The sequence below is a fragment of the Gopherus flavomarginatus genome, chromosome 5 (genome assembly GCF_025201925.1).
Source record: "Gopherus flavomarginatus isolate rGopFla2 chromosome 5, rGopFla2.mat.asm, whole genome shotgun sequence".
NCBI lineage: Eukaryota > Metazoa > Chordata > Testudines > Testudinidae > Gopherus > Gopherus flavomarginatus.
Genome location: NC_066621.1, coordinates 126,526,417 through 126,548,359, shown reverse-complemented (window position 1 = coordinate 126,548,359; position 21,943 = coordinate 126,526,417). Strand labels below are relative to the sequence as shown.

Sequence of the window (21,943 nt, the reverse complement as noted above, 5' to 3'; positions counted from 1 at the left end):
TGCTAACTGGCAAGAGTTATTTCTAACACTTTATTAACTCCAAGGCCAAGCTGCAGCTAGGAAACTGACTCAGAAACTTACAGACAACCACCATTTGCCAAAAACTTAAATATATATTTTTCATCTGTACAATCTGCACAAAAAGTATAAACTATGTGAGGGAGGAGGGCACCGCACATACTATATGTATTTAAAACTGCTCACTAGGATAGTCTCAAGAGAGAAACATCTCATTTGCATGTAGGCCCATTCGAAAAGCCACAAGGATATAGTGTTACTCTAGCACATCTCATTATCATACTGTATAAACAATATAGTGCAGCACTCAATCTAAAAGAGCAACTTACACAACCTGCCAGTTTAGTTCACTTTAAACTGAATAAAGAGGCTTCTTAAAAATGAGGGATTCATTGCTCGTAACACTCAATGGGCCTGCCTGCCTAGCATTCATATCATCAAATGTTGTAAAATGTACATGAATGTAAATATAGAAAAGGGGTTTCTGAAGGGCAGAATTTAATTCATAAGGCTAATTAGTTACCAGATTTCTTGTGAATTTGAAGTTTAGCTTCAGACAGGCAGAAGTAGAAACTTTTCATATGATATATATTCAACATATTAATTAGGAATAGGTAGATCAGAAGACACTGGTATATGACTAAAGATTAGGCAGCATGTACGGTACTTTAGAAGCGATACAAGAAGGGAGCCAAGGCAGTTGAATTCATGAATAAAATACATTCAGGAATGTGTATGAGTTTAAAATTATCTTAAACATCTAGCTCTTTATACAGATTAATTAAAAAATAACATGCAATTCAGTCCATCAGCAGGCTTTCATACAAATGATTACAGATTATCACTTGACAAAGCCTTGATTCTAAGCAATGTCCTACTCACAAATACCACATGATTAAGGCCACATTTTAGTCATGGGCATTATTAGTAAAAGTCATGGACAGGTCACAGGCAATAAACAAAAAATCACGGCCCATGACCTGTCCATGATTTATACTATATATCCCTGACTAAATCTTGCGGGGGCATCCCAGGGGTGCTGTGAGTGCTTGGGGGGTGTATGCCGGTCTGGGGACCACCTTGGGTGCTTTGCGGGGAGCAACCCAGGACTCCCGCTGGTGCTGAGGGGTGGGGGTGGTGGGGCTGGCAGGCTCCTTACCTGGCTCTGCGCGGCTCCCCAGAAGCAGCAACACATTCCTCCATCAGCTCCTAGGCGGAGGTGAGGCCAGGCAGCTATGCGCACGGCCTCCTTCCCAAGCTCCGCAGCTTCCAAAGGCCTAACTATTTCGCAAACTTCCGGATAGTACATTTTCTGCTCTCTTCTGTGCACCTAAGCAATGTTTGTTTTTTTTTAAGATCCAGAAAATGTGCCTTTTTGCTGTATAAATGATGTTACATTACCTCCTAATAACTGTTATTAATCCCTGTGCCACCAATAGCCTATTTTTTCACTCTCAGAACTCCATGGTGTTTTAAACTAAAAAACAAACGTGTCTTTGTGGTATTTTAAACAGTTTTTCTAATAGTTTTAAAACAAACAAAGAAAACCTCTCTCTCGAAATACCATCAAAAATAAATGACAGTACACATTGCTCACATATAACATGATATTTCCCTTTGCCTTCATTACACTTTTCTCTAAATTTAATAGAAATGTTACTTTTCTAGTGAGAACAACCATTTGAGATATGTTTACATGCTAATAACTAGAGCAAACAGCTCATATATTTATAGCTAGTAGGGATGCAACGTACCCTTCTTTGTAGTGTTTCACATGAACCAGCTTAATTTTACTACTACAGCACAATTAAGTGCTGAACTGGTAACTTGCAATAACAATGCCAAACAAATGCCTGTGTTAGCAAGCAGTATAATAAGGTTTGCTACATGATTATTTGGATATAAAATAATTGCAGCTATAGTTTGGTGCTATGGAAAACAGATACGACTGGAATGCTTCAAAATCCACTTATATGAATGTTTTGGAAAGCAAATTCCAAATCCTTTAGCATTTACATAAACAATTTCGTTTTTGTTGTTCAATGTATATTTGGTGCTCTTATTTTTTAAAATAGTTTAAGGAGTTGAAGCATAAGTCAAACTTTAGAAGCACTTAGTATATATGACAACTTAATCTCATCTAAAATAAAATATAGTAATGACTTTTTGTTGCTAAGGGTAATGGGTCAACTATTGTGCTGATTCCATCTCATGAAAATACATTGGACCCGGTCCTTAGATACATTGAGCTGAGTGAAAGGGGTGTCAGCTAGTGCAAAATTAGGCACTGCTGTTTGCATGCACTTTACTCCTATGCGTACAACAAACTGATTCTGATGTTTAACAATTCTTTATATATGTATGTGTATATATATTCATTTATATTACGATGTCTTGAATCTACTTAACATTAGCGATTTATCTAACCATGAAAATATGGCTAATTTTACACAATACTACAAATATTCAGTGTGAGACTGCATGGGAGATTTTACTCTAGCCATCAAACAAAACTAAACAATTTTAAATAAATAGTGGAAACCCCATTGTTTGGGACATGTAAAACTAGACTGAGTATGGTACTAGAAAATGTACTGTGAGGGATAATCTGACTTCTCTTTCACTTCTATTTTCTATCATCCGACTGTATATGAATGAGTAATTTACAACTCCTATGTTCTTACAACACAACCTTACTAATGCTACTTCTACGACACATACCCACACTAGCTTTAATCTAGCTAGCTCACAATAGGACTGACTTGGGGCGGTGCGGGCTTCAGCATGGACTGCACAAAAAGAATGCACCTAGGTGAGGTCATGCAGGCTTGTGCATCTTCACTGCTATTTTTAGTGAGCAAGCTAGATTACACCTAATGCAGGTTCATCGACGTGAGCTGCAAATCACACCCCTAGCTATAGTGAAGACATAGCCTGAGACAAGTAGTTTTCACAGCAGTAAAAAAAAGGCTTCCAGAAAATATGTGCTTATTACTACTAATAATAATCATGAAGCACTGAATTAGCTGAATGTCAGTAGTCACAGTTTTGTGAAAAGTGCATTAGTTACAGAGCAAGGCCCTGACCCTGCTGTGAGCTCTGCACCAGTGGACCCCTGAACCTGCACTGAAGTCATGGAAGCAAGGGTCCGTCCATCAGAACAGAACAAATTGCAGATCAAGGCTATAACTTGCTAAGTGGTGGGCAACAGATGCACACAACAAGCTGGGGAGAAATGGATTTCCCTCTAAATTATTTTTATTTTAAAAAAGAAAGTGTTATTGCTTAACCAAAAACCAACTTTGATGTCACAGATGCCTCCTAAAATCGGGCTAGTTCATTGAAAAGATCTGCTTTTATACAAAGGTGTAAATTCATCCCCAAATGAAGCCAGCAGAAGTGCATAAGGATAAATTTGGCTCAGGAAATTAATTTTTGCTGTAGATGAGGGTCTAGAATATGACAACACATCTTCTAATGGTCAGAAAACAAGCTTCATGATTTATATCTTTGTAGGTAATTCATCACAAAATTTAATATTTTACAAGCTAAATAAAGGATGGAATTATAAAATGTATTCTCATGTTTGCTACAGAGAGCAGTTTGCAGTTTAATATCCATTCAGTCTGACTAAAAAATATTTGCAATAGTCGTGACAGCAACAAGAGCCTTGTGCACTTTAGAGGGTTTCCTTTAATGAGATTATTTAGGCACTTTGAAAGCTATACTGTCAAAATGCAGAAGCTGCAATTTTGTATCATTTTGATCTGCTAGTTCTTTTAGCCTGAGATAACCTGAGTTGTCATAGCTACTTACAGATGCCTATGGCAGGCAGGGGTGCTGGAACAATTTGTATAGTGGGGGTGCTGAGAGCCACTGAATCAAACTGTAAACCTTGTATATGATAGAAACCACTTCAAGCCAGAGGGTGAGGCAGCATCCCTAGTTCCAGCACCTAGGATGGCAGGTCTGACTTGTGCTTGACATATCTGAAGAGTAGCTTGCTTGAATAGAGCAGAAAATAAGATCTCGTTTGGTAAATATTAGTATTTTACATAATTCGTGCTTCCATCACCCCTTGTACATACTATCTGTCTATCTAATTACACTCTAATATTTACTTAATGAATGAATAAAATGAGGGAGCAGGTTCACACAAACCTGTTTCTGTCATTCAGGGATGGTCAGACTAGAGCCTTAGGGATCTAATTTGTTTACAAGCAGATATATTAACATTCATGATTTTTCTCATCTTACAAAATACCCTGTAGTGTTAGACTCATAGACTCATAGGTCAGAAGGGACCAATATGATCATCTAGTCTGACCTCCTGCACAAGGCAGGCCACAGAACCCTACCCATCCACTTTTATAACAACCCCTAACCCAGGACTGAGTTATTGAAATCCTCAAAATTGGTTTGAAGACCTCAAGCTGCAGAGAATCCACCAGCAAGCGTTGGTATTCATATGTACAGTAATCTATTATGCAATATTCAGATTGTATAGTATGATATATTCCTGTCTTCAACAAGTAGACATAGGTTACATTTGTCAACTAAAGACACAACTAAATGTATATGTGAAAATATATGAATTTGGACTTCTTGCATCAAAAATATAGTTGACACCAGCAAGCCAAGAAGGAATTTTCCATTTGTATTTATGTGTTCACAATATAAGTATGGGTTTTTATTTTAATACTTTAAATGGTATTTTTGGTTTCCTTAGGAGTTCATTTATTTAATTCAGAAAGTACTAATTTGAGTATAACATATCTTGAGAATGTTAATAGCAATATAACAATAAATAATTAGAGACAAGACATCTGATTAGGCAATTATAGCTATGAATGCATACACAGTGCATCTGAAATTAACAATATAGATAAAAACTTAACACTACTTCCTAATATGTATTTGATATGCACAAACAGATTTCCATATGGTCAGAGCTGTCATTTTACAACTAGATTTTCTGAAACTCAGCAAAGCACATACCACACATTAAGAGCTACCAGCCAGTTTTATGCCATCTCTCTCTGGAAAAAAACCCTGCAACAATAATTGAAAATGGGAAATGAAGTGGACCTGATTCTCGCCTCATTTTACATGGCTTTTACACACCAGTGTAATTTCACTGAATTCAATATTTTTTCATCTTCTAATAACTTAAGTGGTTGAAGGGATTTATTCTCCAGAAGAAAGAATCTCCGAATGATGCTAGCATCAGGGTTTGGCTTTTGGCATGGCTGATATCTTGAAAATTTCCTCATCTCAGAACTGGTCAGTCAGAAGCACTCACTAGCAGAGTTGTCTGAGCATCAGATAAGAAATACCCAGCCTTGCTTGAATCACAGATTTGACTCATGGTAGGATCAGCCTAGCTATGTATCCTTTATAAGATGAGCTCCAATTTGATGCCTGAGGGTTTTTTAGACGAGGGCTTATGAAATAAGGCTGTTCTGCCTTGGCATCAAAGATGCCACGGCACTTGTCACAAGGGCAAGGATTTCTACTGGGGTAAAACATTCCCACCCTTGCTCCCTGTGTTGTGCACAATGCTACTGTGCTATCTTCCTAGTTGCTGCTATCTACCCTGTGGGTGGTTGCATTTCAGTGGTGCTCTGCGTAGATGGATCATATAGTACTTTGGGAGCCTTTTGGAGAAGGGCACTATATAAGTAAGTTGTTATTATGAATGTCATCTGCAGGTGAAACTGAAAGAAGTCAGCACTACTGATAGCTTTGATGACTTTTAAATGGAGATGCTGAAATATGCAATCTAACACTACTTTTTATTGAACAGGGGGAAACCTTTACACCATCTAGGTGAAGAATCACAATGTTACTTTTATAAATATTAAATTCCATGAAAGTTAATAAAACTCTCTGCCCTCCCTAGCTCCTGTGTCCATATACCCTTTTCTGTTGCAATAAAGCCAATTAAAATATTTAAAGTAGCTACACTTAAAAAGGAGTAAATGTGCCTCATGCATTGCACAGACTGGATGGACAAGGGGGAAGAATTAAGATTGTGTGGACAACCGTAAATCTTTCAAATCCTAACATCTAAGTGCTTGACTTTTCAACCTAACTTTCATTCATTTAACAAAGTTTTTTTGCATGTATACATACAATTTTAAGTTAAGTGCCTCTTTCTATCTAGGTACTTATATTGTGCTGATCACCATACTGTCTGAGTACCTTTCACTCATATGTGCCAGCAATCATTAATGTGTTGCTATGGGGACTAGAGAAGGGGAAATGTTAAGAAATGTATTTGTATAATATTTATAAATACAATGAGAGACTTTTAAAAGGAATCATTTAACTTATCATAGTATTAGGCTCAATCCTGAGCTGTGCTGAGTATAAGGAGAAGTAGAGGTGGCAGAAAATTTAAGATCAGCAGTTTCCCCAGGAAATGGGAACAGCACCAACAGCAGTACAATTATATTGCTTGGTGATAATTCTGTGTCCTATCATATCTTTTAATAGGCATACGTAGAAGTCGTCTTGTGGTTACTAGTTACTTATGTATTCTTACAGCTTAAGAAATACAATTTGAGAAGTTAAGTGACCCTAAGGAGGCATTAGGAGTGATCCAGAACGAATGGCCCAGGATAGAGGACTCTGGAGATCCAACAGGTCAACAGGAATAAAACTCCCTAGGTACATAAATAAACATAGTAAAATCAATATACTGTCTGGTAAAAGAAACAATATTTAAATATTGCTTTGGTTGTGGTACAGATTTATGAAAGCTCAATTACTACCACCGCTCACTTTATAGAAGGATCCCCTCCGGCAGAAATATGTTGACTTCTTACTAATGCAATGGTGCTTCGATTCACATGCTGATGAAAAATATTTTGTAAATCTTTAAGAAAGATTTTCCATATTATGATCTAATGTCTATCATCAGGTCCATGGCTTGGATGAAAAGATGTTAATGGCTGTATTTTTTGTTCTGAATTATGCAGAGAGGGAATTCATGGGACTCTCATGCCAAGTTTTATATTCTGGAACATCTGCTTCCTGTCTACATGGAGATGAAAAGATCTCCAGAAAAGGGCTCAGAATAGGTGACATTAAGTATTATCCAACGTTACCTAAACAGGCAAGTCTGCCAAAACCACTTATAAAATATATTATGATTGCCTATTTATATCTCACTCAAACATGCAGTTGGTTGAATCACACACAAATGCTGGCAAGACTGAGATGTTCTTGTTGACAATCATTCTGCAGTCACCATACATGTGAGTCAAACATTGATGAACAGGTACCTACAAGTAATTAGTAGTGCTAAGTGACACATACTACTTGAGAGAGCTTTTCTTTGAGGAAGAGGTTAAAATACAGACAAGGAACTACAATGCTCTGACATTGCTATGTCAAAACACACATTTAAAACACTTTAAAAAAAACCCTCAGATCTTGTATTTGATGGGGTGTATAGACTCCACACAGAGGAGCAAGGTACCAGAGAGGCACAGGAGGCAAGGCTAGCCACGCCCCTGTGGCCTTGTCAATCACATATGATAGGCAGGATGCCTTTAAAAGGGAGAAAAGTGCAGTCAGCAAGGGTGGGAAGGGAAGGAGCAGGACTGCCAAGCAGGAGACTGCTGGCGTGATCCCAGGAGCGACAGGGAGAACTTCCATCCAGAAGATCTTCATCCCAACCCTATGGGGTATGCAGTGAACTCCCAGGGAGAGACTTAAGGAGACCCACAAGGGGTAGGGGTCCCTTGTAAGAAGTTAGGAACTAGGGCCAGTGCTGGAGCCAACCAGTGCAAGTAACTGGGTGTGGTCAGGTTCTCCCACCATCTGGGAGACAAACCTCAGGGGACTCCTTCACACCACACAATAAAGTATAATAGAGACAGTGCGTTAGTAACTGTTGCTTAGGATTTTCAGTTAGGAATCTAAGAACAAGAGAGAGATTCAGAAAATAACAGTGAGAGAGGAAAATATAATGGTTACTAAAAGATGAGATCTCACAGCTTTAATCTGACATAACCCTCCCTTTTTCCAATACAGATCTGTGCATTCATCCATACCCAAAAGTCTTGCATAAAATTTCAAACTATTATTACCCGGCACTCTCATAAAGTTATTAAATTGTTTGCTATGAAATACAGTCATGCAGAAAGAAACCAACTAATGATCAGTTTTATATTTTAACTGGAAATGTACTGTATGTCTGTCCATGCTTTAAACACAGAATAAATTCTAAAGAAATCAAGCTTTCTGTGCTGAAGTCAAAACAGTGAAAATAATGTATTCTCCCTTAAATAAAGTTGGCAAAAGCTTTCGCTGCTGGTTAATGAAATTCCATCCCATATTAGTGAATAACACTTACTAGACTAATATACTTTCTTTCAGCAATTTATTTCTCTCTTTCTTAGAAGTATATTTAATATATCTGATGAATCTCTTGCTAACAAAAGTCAGCTTACAAATATAGATAGCAAAGTCTTCACTTATTTCCATTGTTTCAATGGCTTAAGTAGCACGTTGGAAATCAGAAAATTGACTTTCTAGTAATAGCAATTGTGTGAACATGTAACTAATGGAATATCTCCCCAGATTAGGAATTTTGTGGCATAGGGAAACAAAAGAATCTTCAATTTGTTGCCTATGTGTAAATTAGAACAGATCTAGCACCACATATTTCCGAATCTCTGCATAGATATCTATGATAGTTACATTTGTGTATATTTTGTAAAATGCAAACACAGAGTAACACAGAAACACCACACTCGAATTACTTTTCTTGGTGAAGATAACCTGTAACTGGTTAATCATCAAAAACCTCACACTGTTTTATTTTGGTGACATCTGCCTAACTTGTTACTGAAAGTGTGGAATGTAATTGTCTAATGCAAACAGGAAAATCTTACTTTGTCTGCAACAGTGCTATTATCCATTCTATAAATATTTCATTTTCTATATTAACACCACTGAGGGCACTGAATTCAAACCTCGAACCCTTATTCTCATGGAGTATTGCTTAACCCCGTGAGAATAGTCTACCATGCAGTTTCTCCCATCACCTAACTCCTGCATGGTGGCAACACTCACAGGATGGTGTTCAGCTGTCTGAGTGGTTGTGCAGGGGTGACACTCCTGGGTGCTGCATAACTGGTCTCAGCTGCAGTCTATGCAGGCCTGGTGAAGAAGGCCAATTCAGGGGTGGGGTGAGATGAGACACAATGGTGAGCTGTGGGAGGGGCTGTGGATAGGCATTTATGCTGCTCCATTGCGCCCAATGCTCTGTTAGGGTTGCCAGGGTCCAGTTTTCGACCAGAATGTGTGGTCAGAAAGGGATCCTGGTGGGGCCACTAAAACTCCGGCTGGCCACAATGGCTGGCTCCGCATGGCTCCTGGAATGGCCAATGGGAACTGTGACTAATGGGAGCTGCAGAGGTGGTGCCTGCAGATGGGGGCAGCCGTAGAGCTTCCTGGCTGTCTCTGTGCCTAGGTAGAGGGACATGGCAGCTGCTTCCAGGAGCAGCGGGAGGTAAGTGCTGGCTGGAGCTTGCACTCCGAACCTCCTCCCATGCCCCAATCCCCTGCCCCAGCCTTGAGCCCCATCCCATGCTCAAACTCCCTCCTGGAGCCCTCACGTCCTCCCACACCTCAACCCCCTGCCCCAGCCCCGAGCTCCTTCCCACACTCCAAACCCCTCGGTCCCTGCCCAGAGCCCCCTCTTGCACCCCAAACCTCTCACATCTGGCCCCACCCCAGAGCCTGCACCCCCAGCTGGAGCCCTCAGCCACGCCCCCCATCCACCTGCCCCAGACCTGAGCCCCTTTCTGCACCAAAAGTCCCTTCCGGAGCCTGCACCCAACACCCCCTTCCACACTCCAACCCCCTTCCACAGCCGAGCCCCCTCCCACACTCCAAACCCTAGCCCCAGCCCAGATCCCCTTCCTGCACCCCAAACCCCTCATACCTGGTCCCATTGTGGAGCCCACACCTCCAGCTGGAGCCCTCAGCCCCCTCATCTCCCCTGTCCCAGCCCTGAGCCCCTCCTGCACCTCAAACCCCTCATTTCTGGCCCTACCCCGGAGTCTGCATCCCAGCCCAGAGCCTGTACCCACTCCCATACCTCAATCCCCTCCCCAGCCTGGAGCCCCCTCCCACATTCTGAATCCCTCAGCCCCACACCCCCTCCTGCACCCCAAACTGCTCATCCCCAGCCCCATCCCAGAGCCTGCACCACCAGCCAGAGCCCTCACTCCCTCCCACACTCCAACCCTCTGCCCCAGCCCGGTGAAAATGAGAACATGAGTGAGGATGGCAGAAAGCGAGTGACTGAGGGACAGGGGATGGAGTGAGTGGAGTGGGGCCTCAGAGAAGGGGCGGGACGGAGTGGGCAAAGGTGTTCGGCAACACTACGCTTAGTACAACTGACAAAGAGAGGCTACGGCTGTTATTCCATCCCACAGGCTGGAATGGCAGCTGGGGGTGGCGGAGGGTGCTGTACAGTAGCCCTTCTGGCCTCGAGGTGTGTGGGAATTTCAACTCTTCAATCTCCTCCTTCAAGGTTTACCCTAAGAAAGCAGGCATTGGGGTGATGCAGGAGGAAAATGCAAGAAAATGACAGCTCAAGAAAAATCTTGGGCCTACGGCTTATCTTCATTTTCTTAGGAAAAGAGAAAAAACTCAAGTAGTAATAAAAGGGAACAGGGAAGGTTTGGGTTGTATAGCACTGTGTGTGTTGAGAGCAGCATGGGGTCTCTGCCTATTTACACTAACGTTTAAACACCAAGGGCCAAATCCCAAGGTCTTCACTCAGTTTTTACTCAGTCTGAACTTCTTTGGACTCCTGAATAAGGACTTGAAGTCTTGGCCCATAATATCTAATTGTTAAATCTTGGTAATTTTGTATGTAAAAAGGGAAATATCTACAATTTGAAACAAAGTTAAAATATCTACCTTTACAAAAGTGGATAACAGTGGCCTCCGGCTCCCTCTGGAGCTGGACCGTGAGGCATTTTTTGCCGAGCTCATCTCCTTCTCATACCTGGCAATTTCCTTCTTGAGTTTCTCTCTCCGTTGCTGGTCTGCAACTTAGGAAAGAAAAAACCAAATAAAATTAGTAAGGTTTTAAAGGAACGTTACTGAATCCTTCTCTCTAAATGCATTCCCTTGTGTGGCCTTTCACTCAGTCAGAAAAGTAAAATGTTGTCAGGTATTCCAGTTTGAACATGCTGTAAGCATGAAAAATAACTCCTATTGTCAAAAGGAAATATTAAAAATTATGTTGCTTCCTTTAGGGTTAGAAATTTTAAGTTCTACAACTACAAAAATATTCAGTGGAACTGGAAGACCAACTTCAGTGATATGAGAGTCTACTCGAAAATACATTGCACTGTTCCCATCCATACAGCATTAAGAACCCTTCCAATTTTAATCCTGCTGAACAACAGTATTGAAATTTTTGGTGAAGAACAACATCATTTGTAAATGTTAAATCTTGATAAATTTATATGTACAAAGGGAACTGCAGGACTCAAAAAATTCAGGGTCAAGCTCTGGAAAAAAGTAGAAAGGCCCCCAAAATGGGCACACAAATAACACTGTAAAAGCAGCAAATTACATGTCAGGACCATGAATAGTCTAGGTAGGGTCTGTGTGGACGGGCCATTGCTGGATCAGGAGGGAAGAATCAGATAAGCTACTGAACCCTGGCCCAAATGCCTCTCTAGAGCAGAAGACTGGCAAAGTGTCTATGCCATCAAGATATTGTGGGGGGGAGCTGAGGGAAGGGAAGGAGCCATGGCTTGCTGCAACATGGCCCTTTGTTCTTAATGTTACAAAGCTTTTCATGAGCATTCTAGCTGCACAGTGGGGTGTCACAAACTCTGAACGTTAATGAGATTCATAAAGCTGCATGCCCCAGTGTAGATAGCCTGAACCAAAAACACCAACATACTCATTTCCAAATGTGAATAAAGAGACTCTACAGAAGATAGACACTTGTAAAATGCATGCAAATAGGACCCAGTTTTACCCTCAGCCGCATGGGCACAACTCTCATTGACTTCATTTGAGTTCAGTGCATTTCTCCACTGCATGAACAGTCTGCCTGAAGCAACCCAGAAGACCACCTTAAACCAATTTCTGCCTTATCTACCCCATACTGAATTTAGCTCATACTCTGCTAGGCCCCAATCCACAGAGACTTAACTTTACACAAGAAATTAGTGGTATTAGACAGCACTTCGGTGATGTTCTCAGCTTTTGCAGAAGAACCACAGGAATCAGAGGGTCAGAACTCAGGTCTTAGAGGGTCTTCAATTCACCTTTAAAATGTATTCTTCTGTATGTATTAATCCTACAGATAGTCATTAATGACTTGCAAAAACAAATATGTATTAGTTTTATTAAAAATTTCAGTCCTCCTCAAAGTCAGGTGCTGGTGCTTTTCAGATGTAATGTTCTTGCTCTCATTCCTCAGCCAAATGCCCTTTTCTGTTTCTTTTAATTCTTATAATTGACATGGAAGATGCAAAGGAATTGCTTCTACAGCCGCTAATTGCTGCAGCCTTTTCTGTTAAGAGTGCTTTGTGTTATACATTGACCTTTATTAGTGAAAATCCATCCTGTGAAGAATGTAAGCAGTTTGATGCTAAATACTGTAAATCAGAACTAAAACATGGCTACTCTAATTTATTGGAGTTGCCGATCGCATGGGTCCTAACTCACAGTAGAAGCATCTGAAAAATAACTAAAGGTCTTAAGAACCCAGTCCAGCAGAAGCAGATAGCCTGTGTGTGCCTGATCCAAATAATCACTCAGGGTATGTCTACACTACAAACTTAAGTCAACCTATATTAGGTTGACTTATCACCACTGCAGTAGTTACTGTGGTGGTGCATGTGTCCTCACCAGGAGTGCTTCCACTGAGCAATGGGCAGTGTGGGGAGCTGAGAGCATGGTCTCTCTGCTTCTCTGGCAGCTCCCTGACAGTAGCCTGGCTGCCCCCCATGGTCCCCATTCCCTGCTGTTTACCTGCCCTCCCCCATGCCCCCCAGACACTGTGTTGCCCTAACTACACCAACATCAGCCCTACACCTCTCATGGAGGTGGAGTTATTATGTCTGTGTAGTACGGTACTTATATCAGGGGGAGAAAGGCTGTAGTGTAGATACTGACATGATTAGGACAACATTAGCTGTCTTATGTCAACTTAACTGTGTAGTGTAGACCAGCCTTCTGACTATGCTAATATAGCTGGTGTGTTGGAGGCTGCAAAAATGCATTCTTTGCCTGCTGCTCAGATACTATTGAGATGAGCATTGTACAAATGCCTAGAGAGAGGGAGACAGATAGAATGATAGGATACTATCACCTGTAAATACAGACTGAAGAAATCAGTTCAGCCTCTACAAGGAGTTTAGATCTCTCTACCTTTTATAAGTTCAGTCAGATATGGCTCAGAAGAAACCTACTTTCCCTCTCCAGCACAAGCCCAGTATTTAAGTCACAGGGAATATTTTACATTGATTCTTCTTCTGTGTCCATATAATACACATTGGCCTTGACGCTGCAAAGCTTGTGTGTTCCTACTCCCTTACTCACAAATGCTCAGGAGGAGAATAGGTATGTCTGAGAAGACATGGACTTGAGCAAAATATTCAATATTAATGAGATTCTTAGCTGCACACTCTTCTTAGGCCTCACTCCTGACACTAGGGAAGAGTATCCGAGCAACTGTGCATCAGTGTCAACATTAATGACGGATCAGAGTCTTCTACTTTCCTTGTCCTAATCATCACTTTTTATCTTGCATTTATATGCTGCAGTAGGATAGACTACTTTGGCACCCCTCTGAGGAGAGGATGGGTGCTGCTCCTGTTTCAGCCCCGAGGGCACAGTCTTCTGCCTGTGCTGTTCATGGTATCTGCCCCCTTACAAAGGGCATGGGAGTGATAAAGTAGTCCAAATAAAAAGGCAGTATGCTTCAGCAGCCCACAAAGGGCAGAGTCCTGGGCCTTTGGGAAGACAAAAATAAAAGAACTAGCCCCTCTCCTTTCTGAGAGGGCCCAGGACGCCAAGGCTCTGAAACCATTTCCTCAATCAACAACCCCTGCTTCCAGGGGACGGAGTGCTCTGAGTTGCAGTCCTGCTCCTTCAGAATGTCACGCTGGACTAAGCAGGGACCCTCCCTTTTAAGGACCTGCCCATCTCCAGACTTGATAAGCCTCACCGGTGTGCTGGACTGGGATTGACTGTGCACAGAGGAGCTCTTTAACCCTTTCCTGACTGGAGTAGGGATCTGCCCCAACATGTTTGCAATATTTCACATCTGAGCAGTAAAGGATTGAGCCCACTAAGGGTATCTCAAATCAAATCAAATAAATGGACAGATTCTGGGGAAGGGCAGGGGAAGGAGACAAAGGGAGTGGCCAAAGTATCTCTGGCTATTCCCAGCTGCCCAAATGATCCCTTTGGGCTACAGGCAGCTAGATGTAAATTTCTGGGTACTGTAAAAACTTTCCCCTCACTGACTGCACAACTCAGAAAATCCAGAGAATCTGGTCCAAAAGCTGTAAAGTCACATAGGGGTGTCACGTGGCATCACAGAAATATGCTAGCCAGAATGGTAGAAAACTTTACTCAGATACAAATCCTGATTTGTTGTTATGCTACAGCATCGGGCCGATTCTGCCAGTGCAAAGGGACTGCAAGCCATCCACCAAGGAATTCCCCCTGTGTAGAAGGAATCTAGAGGACAGTAGGCTGCTGGATGCAAGTTGGGGTAGCTCTGAGGCAACCTCCCAATGGCCCCAGACTAAGGGAGACAAAAAAGTAACATAGATCCACCTTCCCCGCCCCACCTCTTGGGTCCTGCACCAAGCAAAGTGAGAATCAGGTCTGGAAGCTCCATTCTTTAAAGTATGGGTTTACTCAGACAACAAGTGAATCTATATAAGGGGCTTGCTCCCATAAGGCACTGAGCACTCATAACTCCCACTACAACCAACTGGAGCTGAAGACACTCACCGCCACCCCACAGGATCAGGCCTCAAGACATGAGCCGATGGTGCAGCTATGACTATGTTAATTACAGTAAGAGACAGGCAGGCATTTGGAAGGAAGCGTAGTACTATGGGGGAGAAACGTTATCAGTTAATTGGACACAGTACGATAAGCTTCCTCACTTCCTTCTGCCCTAGAAACAGTACGGGCCAAATTAGTCCCTGATGTAATCTCAACTAATTTAAATGGGGTTATACCAGGGATGAATTTGTCTGTGTCCTTGTTACTGTGCCATGGACTAAATGCCCATTACTACCAGCAGAATAATTCAAACAAAAGGAGATGCATCTTTTAACAGATTTAGTAGGAATGTCTGACAAATGAACTATAAATAGCCTTAACTGTACAGAGAATCCCCAAATTAAAGATCAAAATTGATCAAAAATGTCAAAATGTCAAATGTCTAAATCTGCTTGTTTACAAGCAAAAAAAAATTTCACCCACGCTTGAAAAAACCCCCAGTGACTAATATCTGAGTATAAAATGCATCCTGCAGATTTAAATGGCAAGATCTCCAAATCTTAGTGAAATCTAGAGATCAATGAGTTTCATCAGTGACTCTGCTCACAATCATTGTCAGGCTTAGTAATAAGATAATGCATTATATTATAAGCAAGGCACTGACAGTTAAATGCACAGTGTGTACGAATAAGTTCCTTAACTTATTCTACCCAGTCTGTGAGCCTGTTCTGTTAATTCTGCAGGCAACAAAAAATGGCTATATGTATGTATGTGTACGTATGGCTGCAAGCATTTTTAAAGGCTGTATTGTATACTATTCCTCCTCTCCCCTCTCCCCCCCCTTTTTTAAAGGGTACCGAGCTATGAAATTCTTACTAATCCAATTTAGAAACTACATTACCGACTAGGCAAATGCCTATTACACAAAGTTCAGAGGATACCAAGCAAATTTCCCTTCATTATAATTTTATTTTTCTGCAGTGGTTGCTCCCTCTACAGGTTTGACTCTATTTCCATAAACCCAGCACTTCGGCAATATTTCTAGAAACCTGCCTGGAGTTACAAAACATTGCTTGGCTGACTGAAATGAAGATGATAGAACTTGGAAGTAATTCAAAAATCTATCAGACATGTCACACTTCTAAGGAGTTTGGCAGTCCGGTGCTTATAACCACAATACAAGTTTGCAATTGCTTAATATGAGTGGTTGTCCTTTGCTCTGAATTTCAGTTCTCTACAGTTACCGTATATCACAGCTAAATACAATTTGCAATATTAAGTCCTGAATTGATTTTTTTTAATGTAAATAAACTATTTCAGACATTGAAATATTAACTGAACAAATAAAAGATTATCTTCTTGAGCTTAGCCAAGGGCAGCACATGTCTCAGAGCATAATTTAACACTGAGTAATGCTGTACTTCCCCATGTGAACGAACTATTTATTTGCCAACTCAGCTCTGGGCATTATTTTCCCATATGAACTCCCCCAGACCAAGAGCATGCAAAGAAGTCACATCATGTATCTTTCAAAGTGGAGATGCCATCCTCAGTTTGGATGTGCTGGAAGAGGCCATGAAGCTAGTTCTGTAAACAAGTGCTGTCTTTCGTAACACCCTTCTCCTTTGCATAGCTCAGTCTCGGTTAACAAAAGTCCCAATCACACCACAACTTAGCCATCTAGGGTGAAATCATGGCCTCACTATCATTTTAAATGAGCCATGATTTCACCCCTGGAGCATTCACTGTTTATTAAAAGGACAGACAATATGAGGTTATGGTTTTCATAATTTTAGGACACGATTCTGTCACACTTCCTCACCTTACTCTGAGAATAGCCCATTCAATCAGACGGCACTACTTGTGGAATAAGAGAGCACTCAACAAGAGTAAAGGTGACACATGATATTTATTTAGGAACAGATTCTTCCAGCCTTACTTGTGTTGAGTGGAATGTTACTCAGAGTAGTCTCATTTAAATCAAAGGGACTACTCAAGAAGCAAGGTACTACTTAGAGTGAATGCAGATGGCAGAATCTGGTTAAAAGTAAAAAGCAGAAGTTAAACACCTGCATAGCTGAGGGTAAACAGACTAAGAATCACAGCTGTATTAGTGTAGTCCAATGGAAAACACAAAATTAAGCCCCAATTCTCCAGTGTAATGTGGCTATTTTGTGCTCCTCAGAAATCCCAGGACTGACTGCCTTGAAACTAGCTTCCTTACTCTGCAGTTGAAGGATCCTAAAATTAAACAGAATTGCCATGCTGACTCCCAACAACACCCACTCTCCCAGATGTCTATGTAGGGAATGTCCTCAGAGAAAAGAGGGTGTGTCAACCCCTTGTCCACCAGATCCTCAGCTGCTGGAATGTCCACACGGGGCTGTTGGCTACTGGTATAGATTATGATAGTTTCAAATTGCTCCAATTTATGCTGAGGGACTGGACTCACACCCTCATCTCAAAACTTGCACTAAGTGCTCCCTGGCCAGTGTATCATCAGCATTTTGTAGTACTTCATATACAATAATGCAGTGATCAATTTAACTTTAATAAATACAATCAGGAAAATAAATACCTGATTGAGCAAATTTAAAAGGAGAGGTACACTTAGTAAGAGCAATATATTTCTATGTGACCAAATCCTGGGGTTCATACTCAGCTCTTACTTGGAACTAGTTTATTGCTAGGTCTTTTTACTAGGCAAACTCATATTTACAGCTGCTGTGCCCACCGCTACATGCTCTATGGGCTACACAGCTCCAATGACCACAGCCCCACCACTTCTTAGAAACCCTCTCTGTGGCAGAAGGAGCCCACACAAAGCACGGTTCCGTGGAATGTAAGGGCACCGATCCTCTGTGCATGTTTCACACATCCGGCTCCACTAACCCACATGGGAAGCATAACTGCAACATCTCCCCCTTGCTTATTCGGCTTTCCACTCCTGCAAAGGGCAAAAAGCACCCCTTCCATACCTGCCCCAAAATAACCAAGTTCTGCAACTATTTTACAAAATAATAAATGTTAGTATTGTATCCTGTTTTGAAAAAAAAAGAATGCAGTGTTCTTTCCATCTTTTTATAAATACTGTTTGCCAGTAAAGTAATTGAGCCCTTAAGATGAAAGGCTAATATTAGCTGTTTTGAGAATTGGTTAGATTTCTTGTAAGAATGAAGATGTAGGCCCTGAATCATCCGGTGAGTCACAGAGTGGACATCTGTTAACTACAGACTTACTGGTAACAGTCTTGTGTGTACTTTGCACCTCTGCATTTACCAATCTAGTTTCTTATGGATTAGAGTCAGTAATACAAACTTGCTTTTGACTTTTTGGTGCTGCACATGACAGAAAGTGCTTTGATCATGCAAAGCCCCATTGGTAGAAAACAAAGGTTAGGGTTAGATGTTAATTGAATTTATGCCTACATAACACACTCATTTACACTTTTAAAATATGTTTTTCTCTTTAAAACAATTTCCATTTCCATGTCTTTCCATCTTATTCTCCCACAGAGTGTCCATCAGTATAATATCTATACAATACACTGCATCCACAAATAATTGCAAAATTATGGGAGAAAAAATAAGAGGCCAAGACTAGGATGAAAATCTGATCTTTATATGTAAAATGTTGTTTTCTTCAATATAGTTTGTGACAATCTTTATTGGGGATTATGTATAAAGTTTAAAAGAGAAGAGTCACAAAAATTATTCAAGGACTGGAAAAACTGTCTTACAGTGAGAGACTTAAAGAGCTTGATCTATTTACCTCATCAGAAAGAAAACTGAGAAGTGAATTGTTTATGTATATGTACCTTCACAGGGAGAAAATAATAGGTGCTAAAAGTATTTTAATCTAATTGGAGAAAGGCATAACAGGAACCAATGTCCAGAAGTTAATGACAGTCAAATTTCTAGAAATAAGGCACACATTTTTAAAAGTGAGGGTGATTAACCATTTGGTCAAAATATCAAGGTAAGTGGTGGAGTCCCCACTTCTTGAGGTCTTCAAATCAAGACTGGATGCTTTTCTAGTAGATGTGCTTAGTCAAAAACAAGTTATTGGGCTCAATACAGGGATGACTGGGTGAAATTCTTGGCTATGGTAATGTAGGTCAGACTAGATGATCTAATGGTCCCTTCTAGCCTTAATCTATGAAAAATGTATTAAGTTGCTTTAAATAAATTTCTTTGTCAGAGGTTCTGCCTTTCATAGAGAACAAAATGTGTATCTACTGCAGAAGTATTTCAAGTTGCTATAATTCAAAGTGCAGGGACATAGAAATATTTACACATTTGGTTTTCATATTTATAAGCAAGAAATTCAGATGACAAATACACAGGACTATATTTTCAAAAACATATGTCTGATTTCTGTGCACTATTACCATATGTGCGCAAACACGCAGAGTTTATATGCATAATTCTAATGGATCTTTTAGGAAAAGATATGTATGTTATAGTTGGAGCAAACAACAACAGCGATAATTAAGATTGCCTGAGTGTTTCCATTTAAAGGCTGTATTTCAGATACTTTTAACCTTCACCTTTTGGTCTGAAATTTTCTGAGTCTGACCTCAGTTGAAGGATTATTTTTTAGGAAAGTTTGAGAAAAATGGTTCTGTCATTTTTTAGTACAATAATAGTGAAAAATATACACAGCTCTTAATGGCTCTAATGAGCCCTCAGGGAGTGACACAGCTTGGAAACTTGGCAGTTGTAGTAAATAAGTTAATCCCTCCCTGCATTCTCACTGTTCTGCTAGCACTGTCTGTGTATGTAAGAAAACTCCAGGTCATTAAAAAATGCAGGTGTGTCTGGAATGAGGTAGGGCTCCCTTATTGCATAGATTCTTAGAAAGTATGCATGAAAATGAGGAAGGACTCATATGGGGATGTGGAAGGGCCAGTGCAGGGAAGACTGTGCAAACTTCCTGCACAGCAGCAAAACATGGACAAGTTTGATTTTCCTTATTTACAGAGAGTTTATGTTTTTCACAACACAAAGATCATCAGTGACAATGCACAAAATGTACATGTTCACACGTGGAGGTAATGCTGAAAAAAAATCAGGCCTAAAAATATAAAAATCCTGATAAGTTCCTAGGTCCAGGCAAGGAAAAGTATCACTTACACTGCATCATTATTAGTTTTTTTCCCTAAAAATGAATATGTTTAATCACTTCTAAAAAATGTAACCCCAGGTTCATACTTGATATTTATCCACTATGTGTGCCGGACTTCTGGTGGACAATTTCTCAGAATGCATATTTTCCCTAGCAGGAGATCTCCACTCTCAATCACTAGGTTCAGGCTGTACTATCAGTGTGTTCTGTGGAAAAACCTCTAAACATATGGGTTGCAAGAGTTGTTATTATTGGAATCCAGGCACGTGTAGCAACACCTGTCTTATTTGGCAGGGTTTTTGTCGAGTTTTCTGGCAGAAATGCTATAATAATGAGATTTCTAATAGCCACTGGCATTGACATGTTTAGGGTAATTCTGCACATAGAAGTTTCAAATTTCAAGAAGTTTCACATTTAACAACTATTTTAAGTCAATAGAACTGATCTAATACACATGTGAATGTTTGCTGCTGGCTCAGTGGCATGGCAGCTTGCCTGCTTTGCTGCCAGCTAGGATAGTGGGAAAAGAACTGTGGAAACTAAATACACTTTAAGGGCAGACCTATTCAGTTGTTCAGAGGAAGTGCCAGCTTCAGTATCATGTTAGTGCTTAAGAACCAATGACTGAGCCATGGCAACAGCCCAAAGGGAACTATTCAACTGCTATTTTAGCATGGCAAGCAGCACAATTTTGGGGGGAAACGTTCAGCATGATGTGCAGGTATTCTGCTTTGCAACTCTCATTAATGTTAAGAGGAGCCATCCTGATAAATCCCAGCACTTCATACTTAAAATTTGCTCTCAATGTGTGCTTTGAGAAGCAATGAGGGGAGAAGAGGACTTCAAAGCAGAACAGTGAGAAAATTCAACATCTGAGAAAGTAACTGAAGAAACTTTACAACAGCTCAATAAAGTGACTGTAAATCCCAGATTATGGCACCACAAGTAAAATATTTTCAGTTAAGAAGTAAAAAGTAGTAAGATAGTAGCAGGATATGGAATATAAAAGGAAAAAAAGTAAATTAATATGTTCCAACAGAGGCTATAAACTAACTATTCCATGTCCTAAGGCTCATATGGAAAGGACAACTGAGATAAGATCTTTTTCATATTTTCTTTTTCAATACCCTTCTAGCAATCTCAGTGCTTGTGTTGTTGATTGCAATGACACTACCACCTATTTGATATGGGATGGGAAGAAAAGTTCTAGTCCAGTTTGAAAATAAGGTGAAAGAGCAATTTAGTGAGGATTTAGTGTACTGTTTTTATTAAACAGAAGGGCAAACACAATAGCAGCAGCAAAGGTGTACAGTTTCCATCACACACTGGTAGGAGATTAATTCAAATTCTGTAACCATGACAAAGTTACACAGTCTGAGACTGGTCTGAGTAAACTGAACGGAAAGGGAAATACACTGTACCTAGGCAAGTTCCATTTGAAATGGAATTTTACTCACTATGGAATACACCTACTAGTGCCATTACAATTATCTGCTAAGGTTAAGGCTCTGACCCCGTTTTCAACATGTACTCATATAATCCAGAAAAATTCACTATGGCATGAACTGTGTCATATAGGCTCATAGTTCAGGAATATTTTGTTTGTGAAAATAGCAGACTCTGAAATAAATGGGCAGAAAGTTCAGAAAGGCCTAAGCAAGTGCAGGAGAATCTTCTTTATTCAGGTGGGAATTCAAATAAAGGCCTGACTGAGGCAGCAAGAGAAGTCACAGAAGTGAAATTTTTTTCCAAAAAAACCCAAGCACTTTAATCCGCCATC

At 40.5% G+C, this 21,943-nt stretch overlaps 1 protein-coding gene across 6 annotated transcripts in view; it reads right to left on the bottom strand.

Moving 5' to 3' along the window:
• Positions 1–21,943, bottom strand: part of SPATA7 (spermatogenesis associated 7) — a 96,801-nt gene that overhangs the window by 38,859 nt on the left and 35,999 nt on the right. For all 6 annotated transcript variants that reach the window (XM_050953275.1, XM_050953278.1, XM_050953276.1 and 3 more), the window contains one exon: positions 10,966–11,099. In XM_050953275.1, the coding sequence (XP_050809232.1) occupies positions 10,966–11,099 (134 nt within the window). The remainder of the gene's footprint in view (positions 1–10,965; positions 11,100–21,943) is intronic.